Source organism: Falco punctatus (genome assembly GCF_963210335.1).
Source record: "Falco punctatus genome assembly, chromosome: 1".
Taxonomy (NCBI): domain Eukaryota; kingdom Metazoa; phylum Chordata; class Aves; order Falconiformes; family Falconidae; genus Falco; species Falco punctatus.
In genome coordinates this window covers 116,605,311-116,626,590 of record NC_137580.1, presented here as the reverse complement: position 1 = coordinate 116,626,590, position 21,280 = coordinate 116,605,311, and the positions used below count along the sequence as shown (strand labels likewise).

General features: G+C 50.0%; 2 protein-coding genes across 3 annotated transcripts in view; one reads left to right on the top strand and one right to left on the bottom strand.

Annotated features, from left to right (window-relative positions):
• The window catches only part of NTN1 (netrin 1), a 112,162-nt gene extending 104,267 nt beyond the window's left edge, over window positions 1–7,895 (top strand). The window contains exon 6 of the mRNA XM_080367233.1: window positions 590–7,895. Coding sequence (XP_080223359.1) covers window positions 590–918 — 329 coding nt within the window. The 3' untranslated portion in view covers window positions 919–7,895. The remainder of the gene's footprint in view (window positions 1–589) is intronic.
• A 137-nt stretch (window positions 7,896–8,032) lies between these two features.
• Window positions 8,033–21,280, bottom strand: part of STX8 (syntaxin 8) — a 104,571-nt gene continuing 91,323 nt past the window's right edge. The window contains exons 8-9 of one of the 2 annotated variants that reach the window (XR_013924096.1): window positions 13,678–17,790; window positions 8,033–9,087 (exon numbers count right to left, since the gene is read on the bottom strand). Coding sequence is in view for 1 of the 2 variants with exons in the window: in XM_080367246.1 (XP_080223372.1) it covers window positions 9,020–9,087 (68 nt within the window). In the remaining variant the exon portion in view is untranslated. The remainder of the gene's footprint in view (window positions 9,088–13,677; window positions 17,791–21,280) is intronic. The other variant, XM_080367246.1, reaches the window with a different exon arrangement.

Sequence of the window (21,280 nt, the reverse complement as noted above, 5' to 3'; positions counted from 1 at the left end):
CAGATGCCGCTGCACCAGCGGTCCTGGGGAACTGCTCCGCCCGTGCATGCTTCATAACCATGTCCTGGAGATGATGGTCTTCCCTAGGACCCAGACAGGAGATCAAGGCAACCTGTTCTCCATCACTGCTCTGGGCAGCCCTGTGTCATTTCCAGGGCTCCTAGCAGGAGGAGTGCCATGGTTCCTGGCCCACAGCTGCTCCCAGCCTCCCCCCGGCCTGGGGGTCCTGCAGTCCCCGTGGTCCTTGGGTGAGCCATGCCCACGCTCACTGGGGACCTACAGGGCCACTTCTGTGGCAGCAGAGCTGGAGATCATCTCCCATGCCTGTGGTGGTCTCAGTACCTTTGCTAACATCCTCTGCCACCAGCACTGGCTACTCCAGCTGGTGACAGATGGCCTGGGGACAGAGGTGGTTCTTGTGCCACCACCCCCTTGGTTGCTGTCCCCCAGCCTGGGCTCAGGAGACAAAATCCCTTTTCCTCACACAGCCTGTTAGGTGAGACTTGAAATTCATTTTGTTCTCGCCAGCTCAGATTGTAACATCTTTTCCTCTCTTGCCTCATGTTTTTGGTTTTTTTTTTTTTTCCAGCTGTCCAGATCCACATCCTGAAAGCGGAAAAAAATGCCGACTGGTGGAAGTTCACGGTCAACATCATCTCCGTCTACAAACAAGGGAGCAACCGGATACGGCGCGGAGACCAGACCCTGTGGATCCACTCCAAGGACATAGCGTGCAAGTGCCCCAAAATCAAGCCCATGAAGAAGTATTTGCTGCTGGGCAACAACGAGGACTCTCCTGACCAGAGCGGCATCATTGCAGACAAAACCAGCCTGGTGATACAGTGGCGGGATACGTGGGCTCGGCGGCTCAGGAAGTTCCAGCAGCGGGAGAAGAAGGGGAAGTGTAAGAAAGCCTAAAGGAGGAGAAGGCAATGGAGCACGCGAGAGGGAGAGACTGACTGTGCATGCTGCTTTGTGTAGAGCTGGGGCGGGCAGGGACCAGCGATGGGGACAGCGGGAGGAAAGTCGCGCTGTCGGGGCGGGCTGGGGGGGCGGGAGGGATGGCAATCATGGATGTGGGGCTGGCAGGTTTCACCTCGTGTTCTGGGAGAAAACAAAACAAAACACAACGACAAAACAAAAAAATTCGCACACGTGGATATAAAACAAGGAGCGTGGGCGCGGGTGTGTGGCACCCAGGCTCCCCCACAAGCTTCTTTCTGCCCCATTGGCTGAAGAAATCGGAGACCCCAAACTGCCTTCCAGCTGCCAACATCTGCTGCTTCCAAAGCACGGCATGGGAACATCAAACCTGTCAGAAACTAATCAACTGCGATGCTGGAAATTAATTCCCCATCCCCAAAAATACGATTCTCAGCTTAGGTTGAACAAGTCAGTTATGGTAAAGGAAACTAAACCGAGACTTATCGCCGGGGACAGATCCGAGCACTGACTACACAGGTCATCTGAAGACTCTTGGGTATCCGATAGCCATAAGGATCACCCACTGTACGGTACCAAGGAGTGGCCGAGGTCTCCAGCCGTGACAATGCTCTGATCCCAGGTTAGGCACAAGCCGAGACCATGTTGGTGGGCGACTTCCACATGGGCACAACTCGGGGGGGACTCCTTGCTCTGTCCCCCACACCCCGAGGAGCGCTGACCCCACCACACCGAAGGAGCATGAGCCCGTGGGACACCCTGGCCCCCTCCCAGCCACCGATACACAGTCAAGGAGTTAATAACCGGAATCTCCAAGGAAACACCCAGACTTTGCAAAAAAAAAAAAAAAAAGTTGGCATCCAGTTCCCATAGGTGCCCTGGAAGATCTTGCCTGTTGCAGTCCCTGAATCTCCACTGCAGCCCCCGCTGAGCCCTTCTTCATGGGCTTAGTCCTCCCTGCTGCTGCCAGCAGACTGATGAACCTTCAGATGACAGAAAATCCGTGCAGATGACACCAAGGTCCTGCCTGGCCGCTGGCTTTGCTCCCAAACTCAGCCAACTCTCCCAAACCCACACCAGCTCTGCCCACGCTCCCTCTGGAGCCGCAGCTCCCCAGCATCCCTGCACAGGGCGGCCAGCCCCTCGGGAGAGAAAGGAGGGGGGTGGCGAGTGCCAAGGGACCGTCCCTGTGGGCAGCGGGGCTAGCGCAGAGCTCTGAGGTTTGGCCAAGTTACAGCCAACACAGGGCAGAGACCTGCCCAGGGGAAGGGGAGTCAGCCAGGGGCTGAATGAGCGAGATGTGACCCACCTGGAGCTCCCCAGATTGCTCTCCTGCTTCTGCTGGGGGTGAAAACCAGCAAATCTAAATTTCCCCCTCTCATCGCTAACGCACTCGGCAAGGCGGCAGCTGCCTCTCCGCCTTCCCGCACCCCACGCCCCAGCCCGAGGGCTGGAGCATCTTTCCCTGGGGCACCCTACGGGCAGGACTGGCTGTTGAGCTGTTTGTCACCCAGACATCGTGTCCCCTTGCCAGGCTGCTCCCCCGCCACAGCGGCCCATGAGAAATGGGGATATCTGAGCTCAGCGGATCAACAGCGACAGGCGACAGCGGGGTGGGACGGCAGGGAGGGCAGGACGGGTACCTGGAGGAGAAGCAAACATTAGTCGCTACGAAAAGGAAAACCTCCCTGATATTTTTCCTTTTAGGAAACTTGGAAACATCTATTTTATGACATTTTCCAGTGGTTTTGCCTTGTTTTATAGCAATTGACAATATTTATATAATGACATAAACCACCATAAAGCGAGGCAGCCATGTAAATAGGTGTAAAGTGGAGGGCTCCCAGGGAAGCACCCGCCAGCGCCGGGCTGCTGGAGACACCACCCGGAGGGAGCAAGCGCTGCTGAGCCTCCCCTGGCAATCTCAAGCCCCCTCCAAAATTACTTTGGGTATTAGGAGACAAATCCCACCCTGGCCATCAAGCAACCCTCGCAACCCCCCCGAGCCCATGTTTTCTCCCCTTACCCGGAGCAGACTCGGTTTTCCTTACTTCAGAGACCAAGGAGAGCCAACAGTTTTGCAGTCAAGGAAACCCGAGCCACCAGGTTTTGAAGGATAAATTCTGACCTCAAGCACCTAAATGGAGGCTTAAAGCCCCGGAGCGGGGCTGGGGTGTTCTCCCGCAGCTGATGCCAGCAGCACCCTGCGCCAGCTGGAGCAGCTCGGGCTCACTCAGCCCCCAGGATGCCCTTGAACCTGGGAGACCTTGAACGGCCCGACAGCGGCACGTCCAGCCCAAAGCCAGCTCCCTGCCTGCAGAGCAGGAACGTGAGGCCAAGGAACATGGGGGCTTGGGAGCTGCCCACCGAGCACATCCAGACACGAAACGCTCAGTCACATTTTCCAGCCTTGCCAAGCGCAGCCACCCTCCCCCGCGCAGCCTTGACACCCCCCCAAACCCACCCAGGGGCGAGCCCCAGCCCCTTCCCCAATCCCAGCAGTCCAGGAGGCTGCGGAAGACAGACCACCCACTCCACCCCACAGCCGGACCCCTCCAGGCACCGCCAGCACCGGGGAAATCAGAAGGAAATGGAGTTTGCACAAGACGTGAAACAACTCGGAGCCCGCTGCAGCCAGAGCGACCCGCAGAAGCGCAGCCCCCCCTCCCCGTCCAACCCGGACCCCTTGATCCCTGTTGGAGATTTGCGCTTTCCAACCAGACCAGAGAAGCCCCTTAACTCCATCCACAGTCCACCAGTGCCCCTCGCACGCTCCCAGTAACCTTGACCTGCAGGAGCTGCTGGTGTCACTGGTACGGCCCTCCCCCCTGGGGAAGGCAGAGCATCCCCGTTTTTGGGGTGTCTGGGGATGCAGCTCTTCCCTGTAGCCCCCCTGCTCCAGGACATCCCACCTCTGGCCGGTCACCCGAAGGGGGACAAGCTGTCACCCCTAAACATCCCCTGTACCAGGCTGGGGTGCAGCCCTGCGGGGGTACAGGCGCCCCCCAATCGCGCTGGGGCAGGACCGAGGTCCGGGGGGGGTGGGGGTGGCCGGGGAAGGGGCTGCGGTGCCTTCAGCGCGGCTTCGGAGAGCAGCTGAAATGCCAAAACAATCATCACTCCACGGTAGCACCCGACAAAAGTTGTTCCGTCTCGTTTCTGTTCGTTTCGTCGTGTCCGTGCCCTCTCCCTGCACACCCGCCTCCTCTCCCCTCACAAAAACCTGTGTTCGTTTTGGGGTTGGTTTCGGGGTTTTTTTTTGTTTTGTTTTTTTTTTTTTTTTTGGATTATTTCTGTTAATATCTTGAACTGTAAATGTTGTTTAGTTATGACCATTGCATACTGCTTTGGGCGATGTTTCTTTACAATGCATACTAATATATTATGGTTATTATATATGAATATATTTAATGACACGTGAAAAAGTTGTGGATTTTCTTATTGTTTTTCCAAGTTGTTTCTTTTATTTTTTTCCTTTCTTTCCCCCCCCCCTCCCCTGTTTGTTTTGTTAGATTGGCTGTAATTGAACCCGAAGGAGCTTGTAACTGTTCAGCACCCACTCGTTAGAACTAAAGTCAGAAACCAGTTGAATAAACTCTTGTAAACTGTAAAAATCTCCAAGGATCTCTGCTTCCTCTCACCTCGCGGGCCGGTGAGCCTGAGGGACAGGGACCTGGGCAGGGAGGCAATGGTGTCCCCTCGGCAGGGTCCAAGGTGGGGCATGGCTGTTTTTGACCATCGGTCCCAGCCGCGCATCCCACCAGCATCCTCCCAGCCACGCTGCCCGCCACCAGCCACACGCCCTTGGGGACAGCGGGGTCCTGGTGGGTGGGATGGGGGCCCCCCACCAGTGACCTCTGGGCTCCGGGTAATTGCTGTGAGCTCTGGACCGAGGCACATCCCGCCAGGCTCCCCATCCTAGCTCTGCTGCCGGAGGAGCCTGTGCCCTGCAGTGGGACAGAGCCAGGCACGCCGAAACCCGTGGGACCCCACACAGAGGGGGCAGGCGGGTGCGGGGACGGGCGACAGCCAGAGCCCGGGGTCAGGGAAGCTGCCAGCCCCACTCCGGACCCATTTTCTGCCCCCATCCACAGGCTCCTTGCCAGCGCCATCCCTTTCTGCCCATCTACTGGTCCGGGCTCCATCACCTATCTCCCCCGCGGCACCAGCGGTGCCGGGTGCTCCCAAGGCAGCTGGCACCCAAGAGCAGGCAAGGGCTGGTGGTACGGACATGGAAAATGCTGGAGGTGGGGAGAACTGAGGCAGCAAAACACTTCCAGAGAGAAAAATACAGGCAAAAGGTCCTGCAAACTGCTGAGGGGTCAGCCCGCCTGACCCATGCCCTTAGCGTCGCTGGTAATTTATGAATTCAAAAACATCTCAGAGGTCAGAAATCTCAGATCTTTATGGCAGAGACAAATGGGTCACAAGTGCCACCACCTCTGCTCCAGGGCTGTCACCTGCGGCTCCACAGAGAAGCAAATGGCTTTCCCAGATTGCTTTGGCTCCCCGTCCTCCTGGCGGCTGGTTGTCCAAAGAAGACACGGTGGCTCTGGAAAAAGGGGAAAGAGTCTATTCCCACCGAGGGCCAGACCTGGAGTGTTTGCTCCCAGCCTGGTCCCACCAGGCAGCGTGGGAGAGCGCTCACCCCCAACCCAGGGGGCGTGAAAACGCCCAGCAGCCTTTCAAGATCATCTTTATCCTCAGGTAGGAGCCAGGAACTTCTTACCAATGGCACTTGGACATGTACATGCCTCTTAACATGCACCAGACCTCCCCCCAGCACTTTTATTTTTAATAAAGTAACAACTGGCAGCAGCCGAACTCCTGACCATGTCCTCGGAGAGAGCAAGGAGGGCGACGGAAGGGAAGGCGAAGCCTGGGATGTCTCCCTGGCCACATTCCAGTGGGACGGGGAAGACCTTTGCTTTGAGAAGCCACCACAGGCAGATGACTCCAGCAGCCCCATGGCACAGATTCAACGGGGAGACTTGAGCATCCTTTGTCCCCTGCCTGGAGCATCCTTTGTCCCGTGCCTGGAAATCACAGCAGCCGGCAGCACGGAGACCCCGGAGAGCTGGGCTCTCCAGCCCCACTTGCTCAGAGCCAAAACCCAGCGGCGCTCGTATTTTAACCTTCCTTTTTCTTTGGTGGGGCAGGGAGACTGAAAAGCTTTCCACAACACAGCAGAACGCTGCCAAATTCACTTCTTTTTAATAAAACTCCTCACCCACACAGCACATTAAATGTTACCTAAAGGGCAAGTCTGAGAACCCTTTGTCAGACATTTCAGCAGAGCAAAGCCTCGTGGTTCTACCTTTCCCAGGCGCTAACAGAAAAAATGTGTTTGAGGACCCAACAGGTCAGAAAACATCTTTTTAAAGCCTCTATCTGAACAAAGTCACTCTGTCACGTTGATCGGGATGAATTACACATCCACCCTGCGCATCCTGGGAATTCAAACAACATCTTAATTCCCTCTGTAAATGACAATTTTAATTAGAAACCAAAGTCCGTAGTCTCACCTCAATAAACCACGTGTTACTTTCCTGCTGTCACCGAAGATCCATTCCGTTGCGTGAAATCCCGCACAACTCCAGGAGCATTTCCCTCCACAGGACTGCAGGAACGCACAAGTTTGGAACACGTCTCCAGAGCCACCCATTATTTGTTTCCAGCTGGAGCTGCCTTGCTTAAAGCTCCATTTCTAATCTGACATCAAGCAATAAATTAATCAAAAAACTGTTGTGTCCTCTTGAAAACCACAAGAACCTATCTTCCCCCCCCGCCCCCTCCTTTGAAGGTTGCAATATCACAGAACCATGGAATGGTTTGGGTTGGAAGGGACCTCAAAGCTCATCTAGTTCCAACCCCCTGCCATGGGCAGGGACACCTTCCAGTAGCCCAGGCTGCTCCAAGCCCCGTCCAACCTTGGACACTGCCAGGGATGGGGCATCAAGATAAAGCATCTCCCCGTGGTAAGGCAAGCAAGCAAGCAGGCACAACCTGGATTGGACTAAGACTTCAGGGATTTTCTCCAGCAAAGCACGTGGAGATGTGTGCAAGACTCTGCTCCACCCTGGCCATTGGCATTGTTTTGCATCCTTCACCAGCAGAACATGGCATCCAGCTACCCCCCCAAAGCCCAAGCCTCAATTTCCCACCTTTGGTAAACACCAGACAAGGATGCCAAAGCCAGCAAAGCACAGTCCACCTTGCCCCAAGATTTTGTATCCCTCCAGAGGGATCCCCTCCAGCTCCAACCTCTGGCACCGAGCATCAGAAGATGGGCTGGGCACCAGCAGAGAGCCCTGTTTGAAGCCCACTGCCCACACCACCAGGCACAGCTGTATCTACCAGGTTTTTTCTCCACCAAGGTCCTCTCTCCACCTACCTTGTGCCCTTCCCAGGAGCGCAGAGACAGGGCAATGCTGCTCTTCTGCTCCAGCGTATGGCTCCCACCCAGTAATGACAGGTTTGCATTCAGTGGGTTACTCAACAGCTCCCCGTCTCTGCTTCCTATAAAACCCCATCTTCTCCTACACAGGCAGCTCTGTCGTTCCCACCTCAGATCTTGGAGCAACTGGGTCAAAGTCTCTGCTCCAGCCCACACCTGCATGCTGCAAGAAGAGCAATTCGCACTCCGAGCTGCAGATCACCAAGCACTTAACGAAGGGGCCAGTGCCCAAGTCCCAGCTGACAGAGAGGGAAACTGAGCCCAGGGCAGCAAAACGGCTTTTGTGCTGCTCAAGAGGGGGTACAGCACCAGGACACCCTCGTTTCCCACCTCCCTGACCAGTGCCAGCCATGCCACTACCTCAGCTGGCGGGGGGAAGGTGGGGAGAGGGAAACGAGTGCCAAGAGCCACTTGAGAGCTGTGAAAGGAGATACTCCACCACCCCAGGTGAGGACCAGCCCAGGGCTGGCAAGGCTTACGGATCCGCCAGGAAATGTACGTCATGATACACATGAAGTCTGACGAGAATTGTTTCTTTCCTTCTTCAAATCAGCTCTTAGGAAATGGAAATGCTGGAGAAGTTGTTCATGCATGACAGAAGATGGTAGGAAACAATACAAACCCAAGCAGATGTATTGTATATAAATGGATCAGCTTTTATTCAATATTTATTGCTTGCTCTATCAATTCTGAAATCAAACTGGCACGTGTAACAAAATAATGATTTTCTTGGCCAGAAGCAAACATTCGATACTTCTTTTTCCTTAGTTTTTACACAGGTAATCCTTCCTCTCAGTTTTAACAGCGTGTGAAAAGTTATAAAAGAAAAGAGGCAGACCTCAGTCACTGAGCTGAGTACGTTAATGCCAGCGCATCTCCCGCGGTCAGCCTGGCAGAGCACGGCAGAGCACGCGGAGAGCACGCCTTCCTCATGAGCACATGTTGGGCAAGGCTTTCCACTCCTACACACCTGGTTTGAGACCCGCTGCTGTTTACATTTCTATCTGTGGAGATCAACACCGATAACTCCCCTCCAGGGGCTGAGGACTGACTCACTCGCCAGCATTTCTGTGCAGCTCGTGGGGGTCCTGCGCCACCCCACAGGGCTCCGCATGCTCTCGCCTCCCACCCTGCAAGAGTCCAGGTGCAGTCATTCCCCAACACATCTATTCCTTGAAAAATGCAAGCATTTTCTATTCCGAAGGTATCAGAAAGCAGAGGAATGCCGCCACCGTACGCCCAAAGCCCACCTTTATTTTCATCGACGAAAGCCCTCGGGATGAGCGGCCGCGCAGCAGAGGCGGCAGCGGGCCGGGCAGGCACCAGCGCGAGCTCAGACGCAGATGCACGGAGAAGCGCATCTATTGTGCCGCCAGCTGCAGCCTCGCCAGTGCCAAACGAAGGTGGGAGAAGAGTCCTTTTCAAGTTCAAACCCTCCAAATCACGCAGTGCTCTTCAGCTGGGCGCCGAAGGAAGAACGGATGTCTGTCGGACACAGCTTCATTCTGATACTGTGGAGTTTATTTAAAACACAGAAGGTCTTCGCACAAAATTGGTCTCTTCTCTGGAGTCCTCCGCGCTCAGCTGTTGAGCAGCAGCTCTGACGGCCCCGTATCTGCATTACTGCGTCGGCCAGACAGCGACCACGGCAATCGCAATCAGCAGCAGCACAATCACCACCAGCATTCCTGGAAAGGATGAAACAACGTCAAGGTTGCTGCCTTCATCTTTTACAATTGCTTTTTTGCAATTAAACTCTTCCTCTGAGTCCTGCTCCTCCTCCCAGCTGAGACTGATTTCCCCCCCTGCTCACCCAGTGCAAACCCCTCACCAGATCCCTGCATGTCCGTGACCTGAACAGACGCATGGACTCAAACCCCACGTTCGTAGGGCAGTTCTTTCTCTTCCTGACCCTTCAAAATTATTATTTTTTTTAACAGTGCCTGCAGGGTATCTTCCTACTTAAACATCTGCCTTGCAAAGATTAAGGGATATGCTTAACTGACGGCAAGGCCAGTTAAGCTTTTCTAGAATCCCACACCATCCCGCTGGGGCAAAGGATTATTCAGGAGGAAATCCAAATTGCATCAGAAAATTGTTTCCAATACAAACTACTCCTGCTTTCAGACAAAACTATTTGCAGAGCAAAAGCAGGGCTTTCAGGTAGACACCCGACCTGGGAAAAGGGAGATCAGCCAGCATTAAAGACAGTCCCACAGCGCTCTGCCCATCTGTGCTGCTCACGGCTGGCGGGTGCCCCGTACCACCCCAAACCCTCACCCACTGCTATGCAGAAGTCAACAACTAACATGATCTTACAAAACTTCACCGCTGTTTTTTAGTTTGGGCACACCGTGGTGCTCTGAAGAAGGACGGTGTGAAAAAAATGGAAGTTACGGATTGTTTTGAAGGCTGATCCAGAAAACTAGCAAAGCAGACCTTCTCCCCCTCGACTGAACAATAGCAACAAGATGACACAGCTGTCAGGCGCTTGATAGAAGAATCTAATTCTCCTTCATTCCCCCTTTCTTAGGGGAAACCCTCCCCTTTCTCTCCCCTTTCTTAGAGGAGAGGAAGAAATGTTTTGCTGAAAATGGACTGGATCCCTGTGGTCCACCCCATCACCTCCCTAAGCAGCCTCAATGCATGAACTCCCCGCACAGCCGGCAGCACCACTGCACGCTTTGGGCACCAGCATCACGAACACAGGCATCCCCTGGGGTTACACGATCTTTTAATTAGGAGGCTTTTGTTTTCATTTAGTATCTGCTCCGTGCTGTCCCCCTGTCCGAGCTGTGGGAGTATGTTAGTGCTCCAAGTGCGGAAAAAATGTCCCTTCATTTGGTCCGCTCACAGATGACTATTACTCAACCACTTACAATATTTACAAGTCCAGCTCATGGCAATTAAAAAAGGATGTATTAAAATAAGCTCCTCTTTCCAAGCTGGAAAAGGATATTAGACATCGCTTTTTGTAAATAGTGTCATGTTTTCTGTGTAGAAACTGTTTCTCTGCCAGGGGTCCAGGATTTTTTTCCAGGGAAATAAGAGTTGCCACCAACAGTACTTTTTTTCTTCTATGCTCGGTTGAAACCATTTGTTATCTGAAGGGAGCCTGAGCAGCGTTTTGCTGCACTGGCTCAAGCAGGTCTTGCATGTCAAACCTTCTCCTTGCAGAAACAGCTGGCGGCAGAGATGGCAGCAGCTCCACACACCCTCCTCGGGATGCCCAAGGACTGCGGCAGGACCCGGCGCCACGGTGGGCTGTGGGGACGAGCTCTTGGGCTAGGCAGGGACAAGTGCTGTAGCTGAATGGTTTATACTTACTGCATCCTTTGAGGCAGGATGATTTGGGGTGATTTTGTTTACAGGACACTAAATGTCAGGTTATACCTGCGTGAAACTGCTTACTAATCACATTAAACATGGAGTAAACGAGTAAAAATGCATCTTGCTGCTCCCTTTGCAGCCCCAGCAAGGGCTTGGGTTTGGTCTGAGGCTGGAATGCACAGGGACTGTGCTGGGCACCCAGGACCCCAGGTCTGTCCCAGCAGCACTCACCACTGCCAGCTCCCTCACCAGACAAGTCCTTCGGGAAGCATCCCAGGGGATGCTCCCACTGCTGGGCTGCTGCAGAGCCTAGTCTAGCTCCAGATCCTCATGCCAGTTCAGCGACTGTCAAGCATATTTGACCCAGGCAGATCTCAGACCATACTTGCTACTTGCAACAGGCTACTTGCTCTGACCTACCAGCACAGGTGAGAGAGGGAAATTGTTCAGTCTTCCACCTCAGCCAACCACTCAACGTCATCCAGCAACACAGACTGCTAGATTAATCCACTGGGAACACGATCAACACTTTCACTGTCTTTCTACATAGCACTTTTTACATCCTAATATACATTTTTCACTTTTCAACAGAGCCAGAAGCAAATAATTTGCTTAAATTGGGAAGAAATAAGATCTGATAAAGCTGCCGCGTTCAGATTCTGTTATGTTTTGCACTGGAGGGAAAAGTTTTAGAGGGTGCAAATCCTTAGCACAGTTTCAGTGTAACAGAGTTTATGGACTTCAGCAATTAAGAGACAACCAAGATCAGTTGCTTGGAAAATACTCTATAGGTGTGAATTAGTAACGATACAAAGTGGACTTAATGGTGCGTAATTATTCTTTGACAACTCCCAAGAAAAACTGCACATAAACCCACAATTATTACCCAGCAGGAACAGTGGAAGGCGGGGGGCTAATAAAGCATGGCTAATGGGCAGTAGTAGAACGAACAGAAAACTTCAGAGGACATTCAGGGCAACAGGAGTGGGATAGCAAAATGAAATAAACTTCATTTTACTCCCTGAAAGAGACTGGTATCAAAAACCTGGAGTCACTTTTCTGTTTCCAAAAGCAGCGGTCAAGTACTTACTCCCCATGCGAGAGACAGAGAAGCAGAGATGGCACGTGCTGGTGCAATATAAATCAGCAGTCTGCCAGTACTAAAGGCTTATCTGATCCGTGTGATATGCACAAAAAGAATAGGACAACATAAATTGGCAATAGCACACAAATTTCAAAGTACCTCTTGCATGATAGAGACCAGATGTTACGCACATTTTTCTTCTCCTCTATACTACAAAACAGCAGATTAGAAGGATCTGAAGCTTTTAAACCTGGGTGTTTCACAGAGTGCAACATGCTTTCCTAACAAAAACTATGGATAGGATCTGACAGTAATTATGCATTCTAGATTCCCTGCCTGCTTCGCCTTTTTTTGCTCAAGTCCTATGAAATATAAATATTCCCCTCAACAAGAACTCTTCAAAGAGAAGTTCAGGAATCAAAGCCACTAACAAAGTAAACAGGAGTCAGAGAAGAAAAAAAACAAAAGATTCCTGCGCTACAGAAAACAGTGACAGGAATACAAATTTTAAATGCATTTCTTGGGGAAAGGTGGGAAGGGAGAGCAGAAGTCTATGTGCAATTACAGAGCAATTAGTTAAGGCAGGCTGGAGAAAGTGCAATGCTCTTAAAGCTCCATCTGCTACAGTATGAGACAGTGCTGCAGCCCCAGCCCGGAGCAGCAGGGCAGGAACGCAGAGGGTGATCCCGAGTTTCAGGGCACGGCGTGCCCGAGGACGCGGGGGCTCCTGCTGCTCCGCCAGGTTTTAACCTTCGTGCTGAGATCAGCTGTGTCCCTGCACGTCCCTCTCATCCCGACCCCCTGGCAGCAGCGGGGATCAATACTGCAAACCTAGCAAAGCCTTCTCCAAAAAAAGTTAAGATCAAATTTTTGGATAGAAGACGGAAAGAAAAGGTTACAGTATACGTAATTTATCTCCAGGTTACGACTGCTCATTAGCTTCTCTCCCCTGCTACCTGCCCAGCTGTAAGACCAGAGGGTCCCAGGTTCACACCACACTCCATCCCCCTGGGGTCACCTCGGGCAGCCTCTCCCCACCTCCCAAATCTATTCCCTCTCCCCAGCATTTACCACCTTTGAAGGTCACTGGTTTGGGGTTCATCACAAACACCCTTCTCACCATCCCCGATTTACTCCTGCGCGAACAACTTCCCAGCTGGTGTTCACACGGAAATGCAAATAATTCCTCTAGGTCTGAGTCTGCCTGGAGGGGTCTGGGCATCTAGAAAATGATTCTCCACTCCCAGTTTGCACCTCAGTTTCCAGGGGGTTAACAGTCTGTGTAAATGCAGGTGATGGCTGAGGACTCTTACTCCTTTGCACCTCTTCACCCAGATTGCAACTACCCTTGCCCGGGAGGGACTCTGTAACTCAACAGTGTAAGTTCTTGTTAGAAGTAAGACCCCACTTGAAGCCCGCGCTCTCTGGTGCAAGGCCAGCCATCCTCAGCGATGACAAACACCAGTGACACAGATGACGAGTTCAATAAATCATTTCATTTCCCTCTCTTCATCCCACCCTTTGCTGCTTCCCATCACAGAGACCCTAGATGCAGCTTGGAGCTGCACCACGCTGAGCACCGTGCAAACCAGGGACACAGCACAGCCCTGCCTCGAGAGCATCCCTCTCCTCCCGGTACGGAGCCTGTGCTATAGGTGCTGCACGTGTGTTACAGCCTGCACTGTGCTGCCGAAATCCTGGCCGTGCTACAGAGCTGTGAGACAATAATTAAAATTTCTGGTCTGTAACCTGATGGAAGCGCAGGGTGCCATGTCCTAAATAAGCCTATTTTGCCTCAAATAAGTGTTATGAATCACAAATAATGCTGATGAATTGGTTTCTTCGGAGAAAAGCGGATACCTACCGTCAGCCAGCAGCCGGCTTTTGTGTTTGTGATTAATCATCGAGACTTTCCAGTTCCTTCTGCTGACTGTTCAGATGGAGGCAGCTGAGACTCAACAATCCACAGTTTTCTTTAGAGCATTTTTAATTCCTAATGCTCACAACGGCTGGAGCCCAGCAGAAATCGCTGCTCACAAGCTCTGCCGCCGGTGGAGAGACGAGCCCTCGCAGCACCCACACAAAGCAGCCAATTGTTGCTTGTCAACTGGGTGCTTATGCCAGCTTTCTGACAAGGCAATATTTACAGTGAAATATCCACTTATTGTGCTGAATATAACTCCTGGGAATCTGAGCGTGTTTAGGATCTGGCAGGGGCTCAAGTGCCTTTGAACAGGCAGGCAGGAACTCGGTTATAAATACATCGTGTTTTGACAAGTCCCTCTTGAATAAGTGTCAAAAGATTTCTGGTCTGCTTCTATCAGACTATTGATTTACCATTAAAATCACTCCCTGGCCACAGAGTGCTGGCCATCAAGATGTAATGTGTTATCAATTAGAGCACGCAGGTTTCTACACGGTGTCTCGCATTACAACTTCACACCGGGCAGCCCCTGCAGAGGAGACAGTTGCACCTTCCTCCTTGGCATCCCCTGCTCCAGTAACAAGATCCTGGGATCATTTTTACACATTTAAACACACACTGGCAAGGTAGATGCTAGGGACTGAGGATACCCTTGTTTAACGGCACAAGTAACGTCAGCAACACTTCAGCTCTTCTCTTGCAGCCCCCTGGCAGCCAGGCACTGCTGTGCACGTGGAACAGGTGCTTGATGCTGCTTCACACGGCTGCCCAGCACACCAGGGCATCCCCAACGTGCTCCAGCCACAACCCTGAAATTCAAGAGCGATGCCCACACTCACACCAGCATCCAGCTGAAGGTAGGGATGGGAAAGAGCAGGTAGCGGCTGATGCACCCAGGGTTTCACAGGTCTCGTTAAAGGTCTCCAGTGGCAACACTGATCTGTTCTTCTGCCTTGGAGGCATCTTCCAGTTGAACACCAGGTCCGCTTCTTTGCTCAACCCCAAACCCGTCAGTAACAGACACAACACAGCCACATCAAGATACCATCATCCCCTGCTGCCTCTGAGCATCAGCCCAGCTTGGGCTGCCACTGGAAATACCCAGTCACTAGGGAGAACATCCTAAAAGCTTTCAAAGAATACTAGGAGGGTTTTTGAAAGCAAGTGCAGAGGGGATCTGTCTGTGATAGCTGAGGTCTGGACTCAATGAGCAAGGAAATCTCTTCCAGTCCTTGCTGCTATAATTAGTGCACTGAGTATCCGATTGTCCTTATAAATAGGGTAAGTAAATAATGAGCATATGCTAATGAATGACGTCTCCTTTTCATGGGGGTGCATAGCCACGGTTTCTTGTTTGGGTCGAAAGCAAACCGCTCTGACAGCAGGGCAGCCCCTCCCAACTAGGGAGCAGCAACAGCCTTTTGGACACGGACTTGACCAACGTGACCCCCATGTGTCACCCCAAATCTGCATCAGCTGCAAACCTGGAGACTCGGGCAGCGGCTGTCCCTTGGGTGGGATGTACGCCTTTGTGGGCTCAGTGCTCTTTCTGAATATTGAGCATATTTGGCAAGCAAACACAACCACACGTTGGCTGCTTGCTGGTTCCTGGCTATTGAAGTATCTTTACTTCAATTTCAGCCCATCAAAAAAAATTTCTAAGGCTTGTGCGTGTGCGTGGTGTCCAAGTCATCTGCCCTGACTTCAAAACCAGAAAGGTTACATCCAAGTCCGTTTCAACAATGTCTAACTTGCAGCTGGCAAATCCCACCCAAAAAATGAGTGCCTACTTGCAATTTCGCCGGTGCTGGCTGCCTGCAGAGGGGAGGCACAGGGAAAGCTGCCCTGCAACAAGCCCTGAGCATCCTTCAGCACCTTGTCGGCGACTGTTCCTGGGAACAGGAGTTTTGCTTGGGGTTCTCCCTATCTTTTCTGCTGATTTGGGTACAGTGTCATTCTCAGTAATGCTGAAGGTTCAGCACCGGTGTCTTTTATAGATTATAAAACAATAATAAATAGCATGCTATGACTTTAAAGGCCCTGGTATAGCATTACATTATCTGGAAAAAGCGGCTTGTTTTATGCCAAGAAAGTTATATTCCCACAGAACTGTCTATCCAGAAGTTTATGAATAAGTCTTCTTTCATAAATGACACCGCGCGCTAACTTATAAACACATAATAGTTGTTTTATAGGGTAGGAGAGAAGCAGGGAAAAGATGGGAGTTTCAACAACAGGCTGTAGAGCCATGGCTGCTTTCTTTAAGGACTTCTTTTTAATGTCACAGTTTTTAAAAAAAACACAACAAACTTTATCTGCTTTTTCAGTAAGTTAATTTTAAGTCCGTGTTGCCAGATATATGGCAGAAACCCTGCCCAAATCTGTTCAAACCCCTGATCTTCAAGGCAGCAGAGAACCAACTTGGAAGGCTGGCTCCGAACCCGACACACATACCTAAAGCACTAGTTTAACATGGCAAGCACCTGAAGAAATCCATCTTGCTGTCCTTTATGTTCCCTAAAAAAAGCCAAACACTTTCTCCCCCAAAAGCTATAAAAAAAAAATATCTTTCCTTCTAACATTTTCCTCGTTTCGAGTGAGACGGGATATTCAATTTGTATTGCATTAAGAACCACTTTAGCATAAATCCCACGCTATTAAGCTGGCTTGTATGTAAATACACTCCCCGATTCCTACACCTGCATCATTGAAACCATCTCTCTGGAGGCTTGTTCTTTATTAGTTTTGTGACAGCCAAACTTTTTCTTGGGCGATACGTCTGTGTAAAACGCTGCGATCGCACATTATCCTACGCCCCCACCCACCCAGAGGAACCTGGACGTTATTGCTTTTGACCTTCCTTTTCAACTGGTCTGACTTGAGAAATTTAACACTACAATTGTACCTCTCAACTCTGACATCAAAATCATTGGCAATTCTCAGGGAAATCAAGAACAGGCTCTGCGAACAGTTATTAAAGGCTCCAAACGCCCATGTGTTTCACTGGGTCTACAGGAGAAAAAAAAAAAAAAAAGACACTTCTCAAAAAAGCTGAGCTCTTTGGAAACAACTATTGCATTATTAATTCCTTATTTGGAAGAAAGAAAAACCTAGGTCACTCCTATGTAAGATGAAAAAACTCTTTATTTTATGAGTTATTCCACATTTGGAGCTAATTCAGGCAATGCTAGATTAACCTGAAGAAAGGATTTATCTGAGTCAAAGGTGTAGACTTCGTTCATACACACTAAATCCTCAGTCAACATTATTTCACATATTAAAAAATTGCTTTTTTGTGGGTTTTGCCATGTCAGGTTGGAGCTATGCTTTGCTCTTGGGCACACAAATGAGTTTGTTAATACAAGCCTTTGATCAGGGCATAAAGATCCCTTACATTACTGACAGCATGATCTGTTGGCAAACAAAGTGTGGCTAAATAACAGCAAGATAAAAACACCACTATCGGAAAACAAATGTCAGATTTGGTCCCAGAAGCAGCAGCACGGAGTGAGTTTACATCCAAAACATTTATTGCTTCAGCAATCAAATAATCCTGAGCATTTGGGTCCCAAACCACATGCGCAGCCCGGCTGAATGAAAGGAAGTGAGATAAGTGTTTCTCTTAATCCATTATTGTTATACCTCAATTTGCTTCTTTTTAAATCTATTTTTTAAATTACAAATGCACGCTAGATAGTATATTGAACTACTTCCAAGCGCAATTGCAAAGAAATCCCATATTCTCTCAAAAAGCGATATACGCTGTGCAAACCCAACCTCACGTGAACCGCAACAGCCAGAGGAATAGCTCAAACGAATTTGGTTGCAGCCTTCAACCAGTGCTCCCACTCCAACATCTCCAATGCTTCGCCGGTCTGCGTGGAGGTAACCTCCTACCTTTGGCAGTGGTTTGAAGGTTTCAATCCAGCAGTGTAAGATGCCGCATGAACACACACTTGACTGTACATCTCTAAGTCTACGCAATTCATTAACCTCTTGCACTGACCTGAGAACCAGATTAGAAGAAGGGCAGTTGAAAGACAGGAAGGTTTCCTAGGGAAATCAAGAAATATAAATAATTTTACCTTTTGAGCCACCAGAAGTGAAACTCAGAGACAGGCAAGACATTTGTATGGATTTGAAGACAAGTCGAGAGCACAGCAAGAATTGAACTGTCACAAGTTTCAACTTTCAGAGAAGTCTGTGGGAAAGGGAACACTTTGAGCTAAATTTGTATCTGCTTTAAATAGCAGAAGGTAGCTCACAGAGGACAACCTAGGTGAAATGGATCGATGTACCTCTGAGAGAGAACGACTGAACCAAAGACCTTTACAGCACTTTATACACGCACCTGAACAATACCTTTCTGCAAAAATACTCGATAACGACATCATTTACTGGACTCATCATTGCACAAAAAGCAGAGGTAAGAAGCAACAGTTTACCCATGTTACTGCTCACCCCAAAAACCCCAGTGTTAATTGGATCCTTTATACTCACTGGTATACCAAAGAAAAGATCAGGTATTTAACGAGCAATAGTAACTCCACGGCAATTTCTAACTTTGTCAACAACGCTAAAGACAGGCTAAAAGAAAGCCCCGATGGAGAACCAGCTCTCTGCTGGGGTAAATGCGGGCAGGACTTTGCATACATGCCCAGCCAAGCTGACAATTTAAGATGGCATGTCTCCCCGAGGGCCACTTTTTGGTGTTCTTCCACATCCCACCTCTTTTACTTCAACTCAAACCTGGCAAGCTCTACTCATCCCTGCCTGATCCTTTTCCGACAGGTGGGCTGGGGCAGCACCAGGCGCAGATGTCCCAGCTTGTGCAGATCACCCAGCTCCCAGCAAGCCAGAAACTGGAAAGATTCTCATGGTTTTTTCCTTTTGTTCTTCTAGAGTGACTTCACAGACTTTCCTTGCTCGTCCCCACACTGCTATTATCAAACTATTTCCAAACCCAAAGGTCATCGGCAGACACAGTTACTGGATTTTTTTGCATGCGGCTTATTCCCCACTCCCCACCCCCCCCTTTTTTTTTATTAAATAAGCACACACACTTTCCAATTTTCCCTTCTCCAAACTCTCTAGCATCCTTTCCCTTACATAAGCGATGCCAAGAAACAAGATCAGTCAACAACGTGCTGCATTTCTGAACAACTGTGTTACAACTTGGAACGGGACCTGTGAAAGTTTCAAAACCCTCAATGTGCACTAAAGTTTTCCCAGAAGAAAGGAAACAAAACAAGCCCCAACAAGACCACAAAGGTTCTACAGATCCCTGTCTTTCAGATGAGGTTCACCAAGTGAGCCCAACCAAGCCAAAGGTGTCACCTAAACTCTTCTGCTTTGGCACAAGCTCAGCAAAAATCAGCAGGAAAGGCTGAGAAGGCTCAGGTTTAACCGGGACATCCCTGTCTCTAGGCTTACCAGAAGTCATCCTCCCCACGCCACGGAGGGTGATGAGCAATGAGGAACAGCAGAAGCGTTTGGCACAGACCACAGCTTCATGAATTGTGGTGGAGAGAGCAGTCAGGAGCTGAAGGGTGCGAAGGCTGAAAGCTTTCCTTGCAAGAAAGCAACGACCTAAGAAAATCCAACAGTGACCTACTGTCAGGTGGTCCTTCAGCAGCACAAGCCACAGGTCACTGAAGAGACTTCTCACCGCAGTGGAAACGTCGGAGGTTTACCAGCCAGCTGCAGCACTGACTGCACGGAGAGATGCACACCAACCTGAGGCCAGGGCGAGTTAAACCCCACAGACAGGGCACTCGCCTCCCGCAGTGCCCCGCGGCCGGTGCTCCCCCTCGCACGCACACATCCAGGCACCTTCTCCAGCTCAGCTTCACCCCCAGCCCTGCTCTAGCCAGAGATGCAGACGCTGCAGCCCAGCTGGCAAACTCAACGTGGTTTTCCTGAAAAAAAAAAAAAAAAAAAAAAAAGAAAAGGGTCCTCGAGGCAGCAGTGCACCCCGGAGCCAGTACCTGCAGCAAGCAGGGAAAAGGCAGAAGACACGACAGATGATCTCAGCAGGGGACTGTTGTTCCTCCACTACTTTCTTCAGTAAAAACAAACGGGCGAAAAAAATAAAATAAAATGAAATGAAAGGACAGCTCTGCTGGCCTGGCGCAGAAGGGGACATCTGCCCACGTCCATCTGCCATCAGCCTGACACCCCAGTCTTTGTTTTTGGCAGGGTCAGTTTTCTACCATTATAGCTCCCTGAACTGCCTCACCAGGACACCAGTGCCAGTACAAGGAAAAAGATGGGAACATGGGGAGAGGGAGCAGGTAACCACTAGCGCTGCTTAGACGCATCAGTGAAGTGTCCCATTAGGCTCTTAAATCACTTGAGAAAGTATTATCTTTTGCCTCTTCCTTTGTTTTTCACTCGAACAAATGCTGGGATTACTTACTCCCTAGTTAGACGGATCTATTACAGCACCAGAACGCTTCTCAAATGTTTAAAGCATCAACAACTAAAGTTACACATGAAAAAAAGAAAGGAATAAAAATAATCGCAGCTCAGTCAAACTAGTGGAATAAGCTGCAGTAACAAAACTATAGTTTTACTGGTCGATCTGAACCTGCAAGAACTTCACTAGGAATACACTGATCAAGAAGAAACAGTTATAGCAGAAAAAAACCCCATATAGTGTTCATACCAAGTCATTTAAGGTCAGATTAAGTGTTCTTGAAGTCTGGTCCATGTGTCTTCTATTTTAAAAAGTGCCCTGCTTGCACAGGAATTGTAAGAACTTTTGAAAATGGGATGCTGGCTCCTAAGTCCCTTGGATACTTGACCGCGTGGTCAGGAGGGTTGAGATTTACATACAAATTGCAAAGATTCTAAATGGCTTCCTCAGAGCAAGAAACGGGGGTGGAAACGAGAGAATATTTAATGATTAGTTCCTTATGGCTCCAACATTCTTGAAGCATATTTCTTGCAGTCCCTGGAACACTCCTGCATTCTTGATTGCAAAATGGCAATAAGTGATTTCCTTTAAAAGCCTTGTCTTTTATTGGAATACTAAAAATACCCCACCAGCCCCACTCCACACCACTCTCTCTCTTTCCTGGACAGGCCCCATCAACCCCGATGTATTCTATTCTGAAGACGGCAATAAACATTTCAGCATGGGCTGTTCAATCCACTTCAAAATAGATCTTGCATTTCCAGTGGAGCCCCTACTAGAACCATAAATCATCTTTACACAGACTTAAGGATGAGAAACTCCAGCTCCAAAGCAACATGGATTTGGTTTTTTTCTTTTTAAAAATGGGTACAAGACAGTCAAGAATTAAATGACTGGCAAATTTCAACATGCAACTACTGGGATGACCCTGTAAAACAGTGCCGTTGTGGTGGTTAGAGCCACACTGTGCAGAGCTACTGCAGTCAATTCACTTGACATAAACCTACCTGGAAGATGACGCTTGGTGGGGCAAAGTTCAGAAAAAATTGTCTCCCCATCCATTACATCTGAACAAACATGGCTTTCAAATCTGGGATGCTCTGACTGTTGCTGATTTTAAAAGCC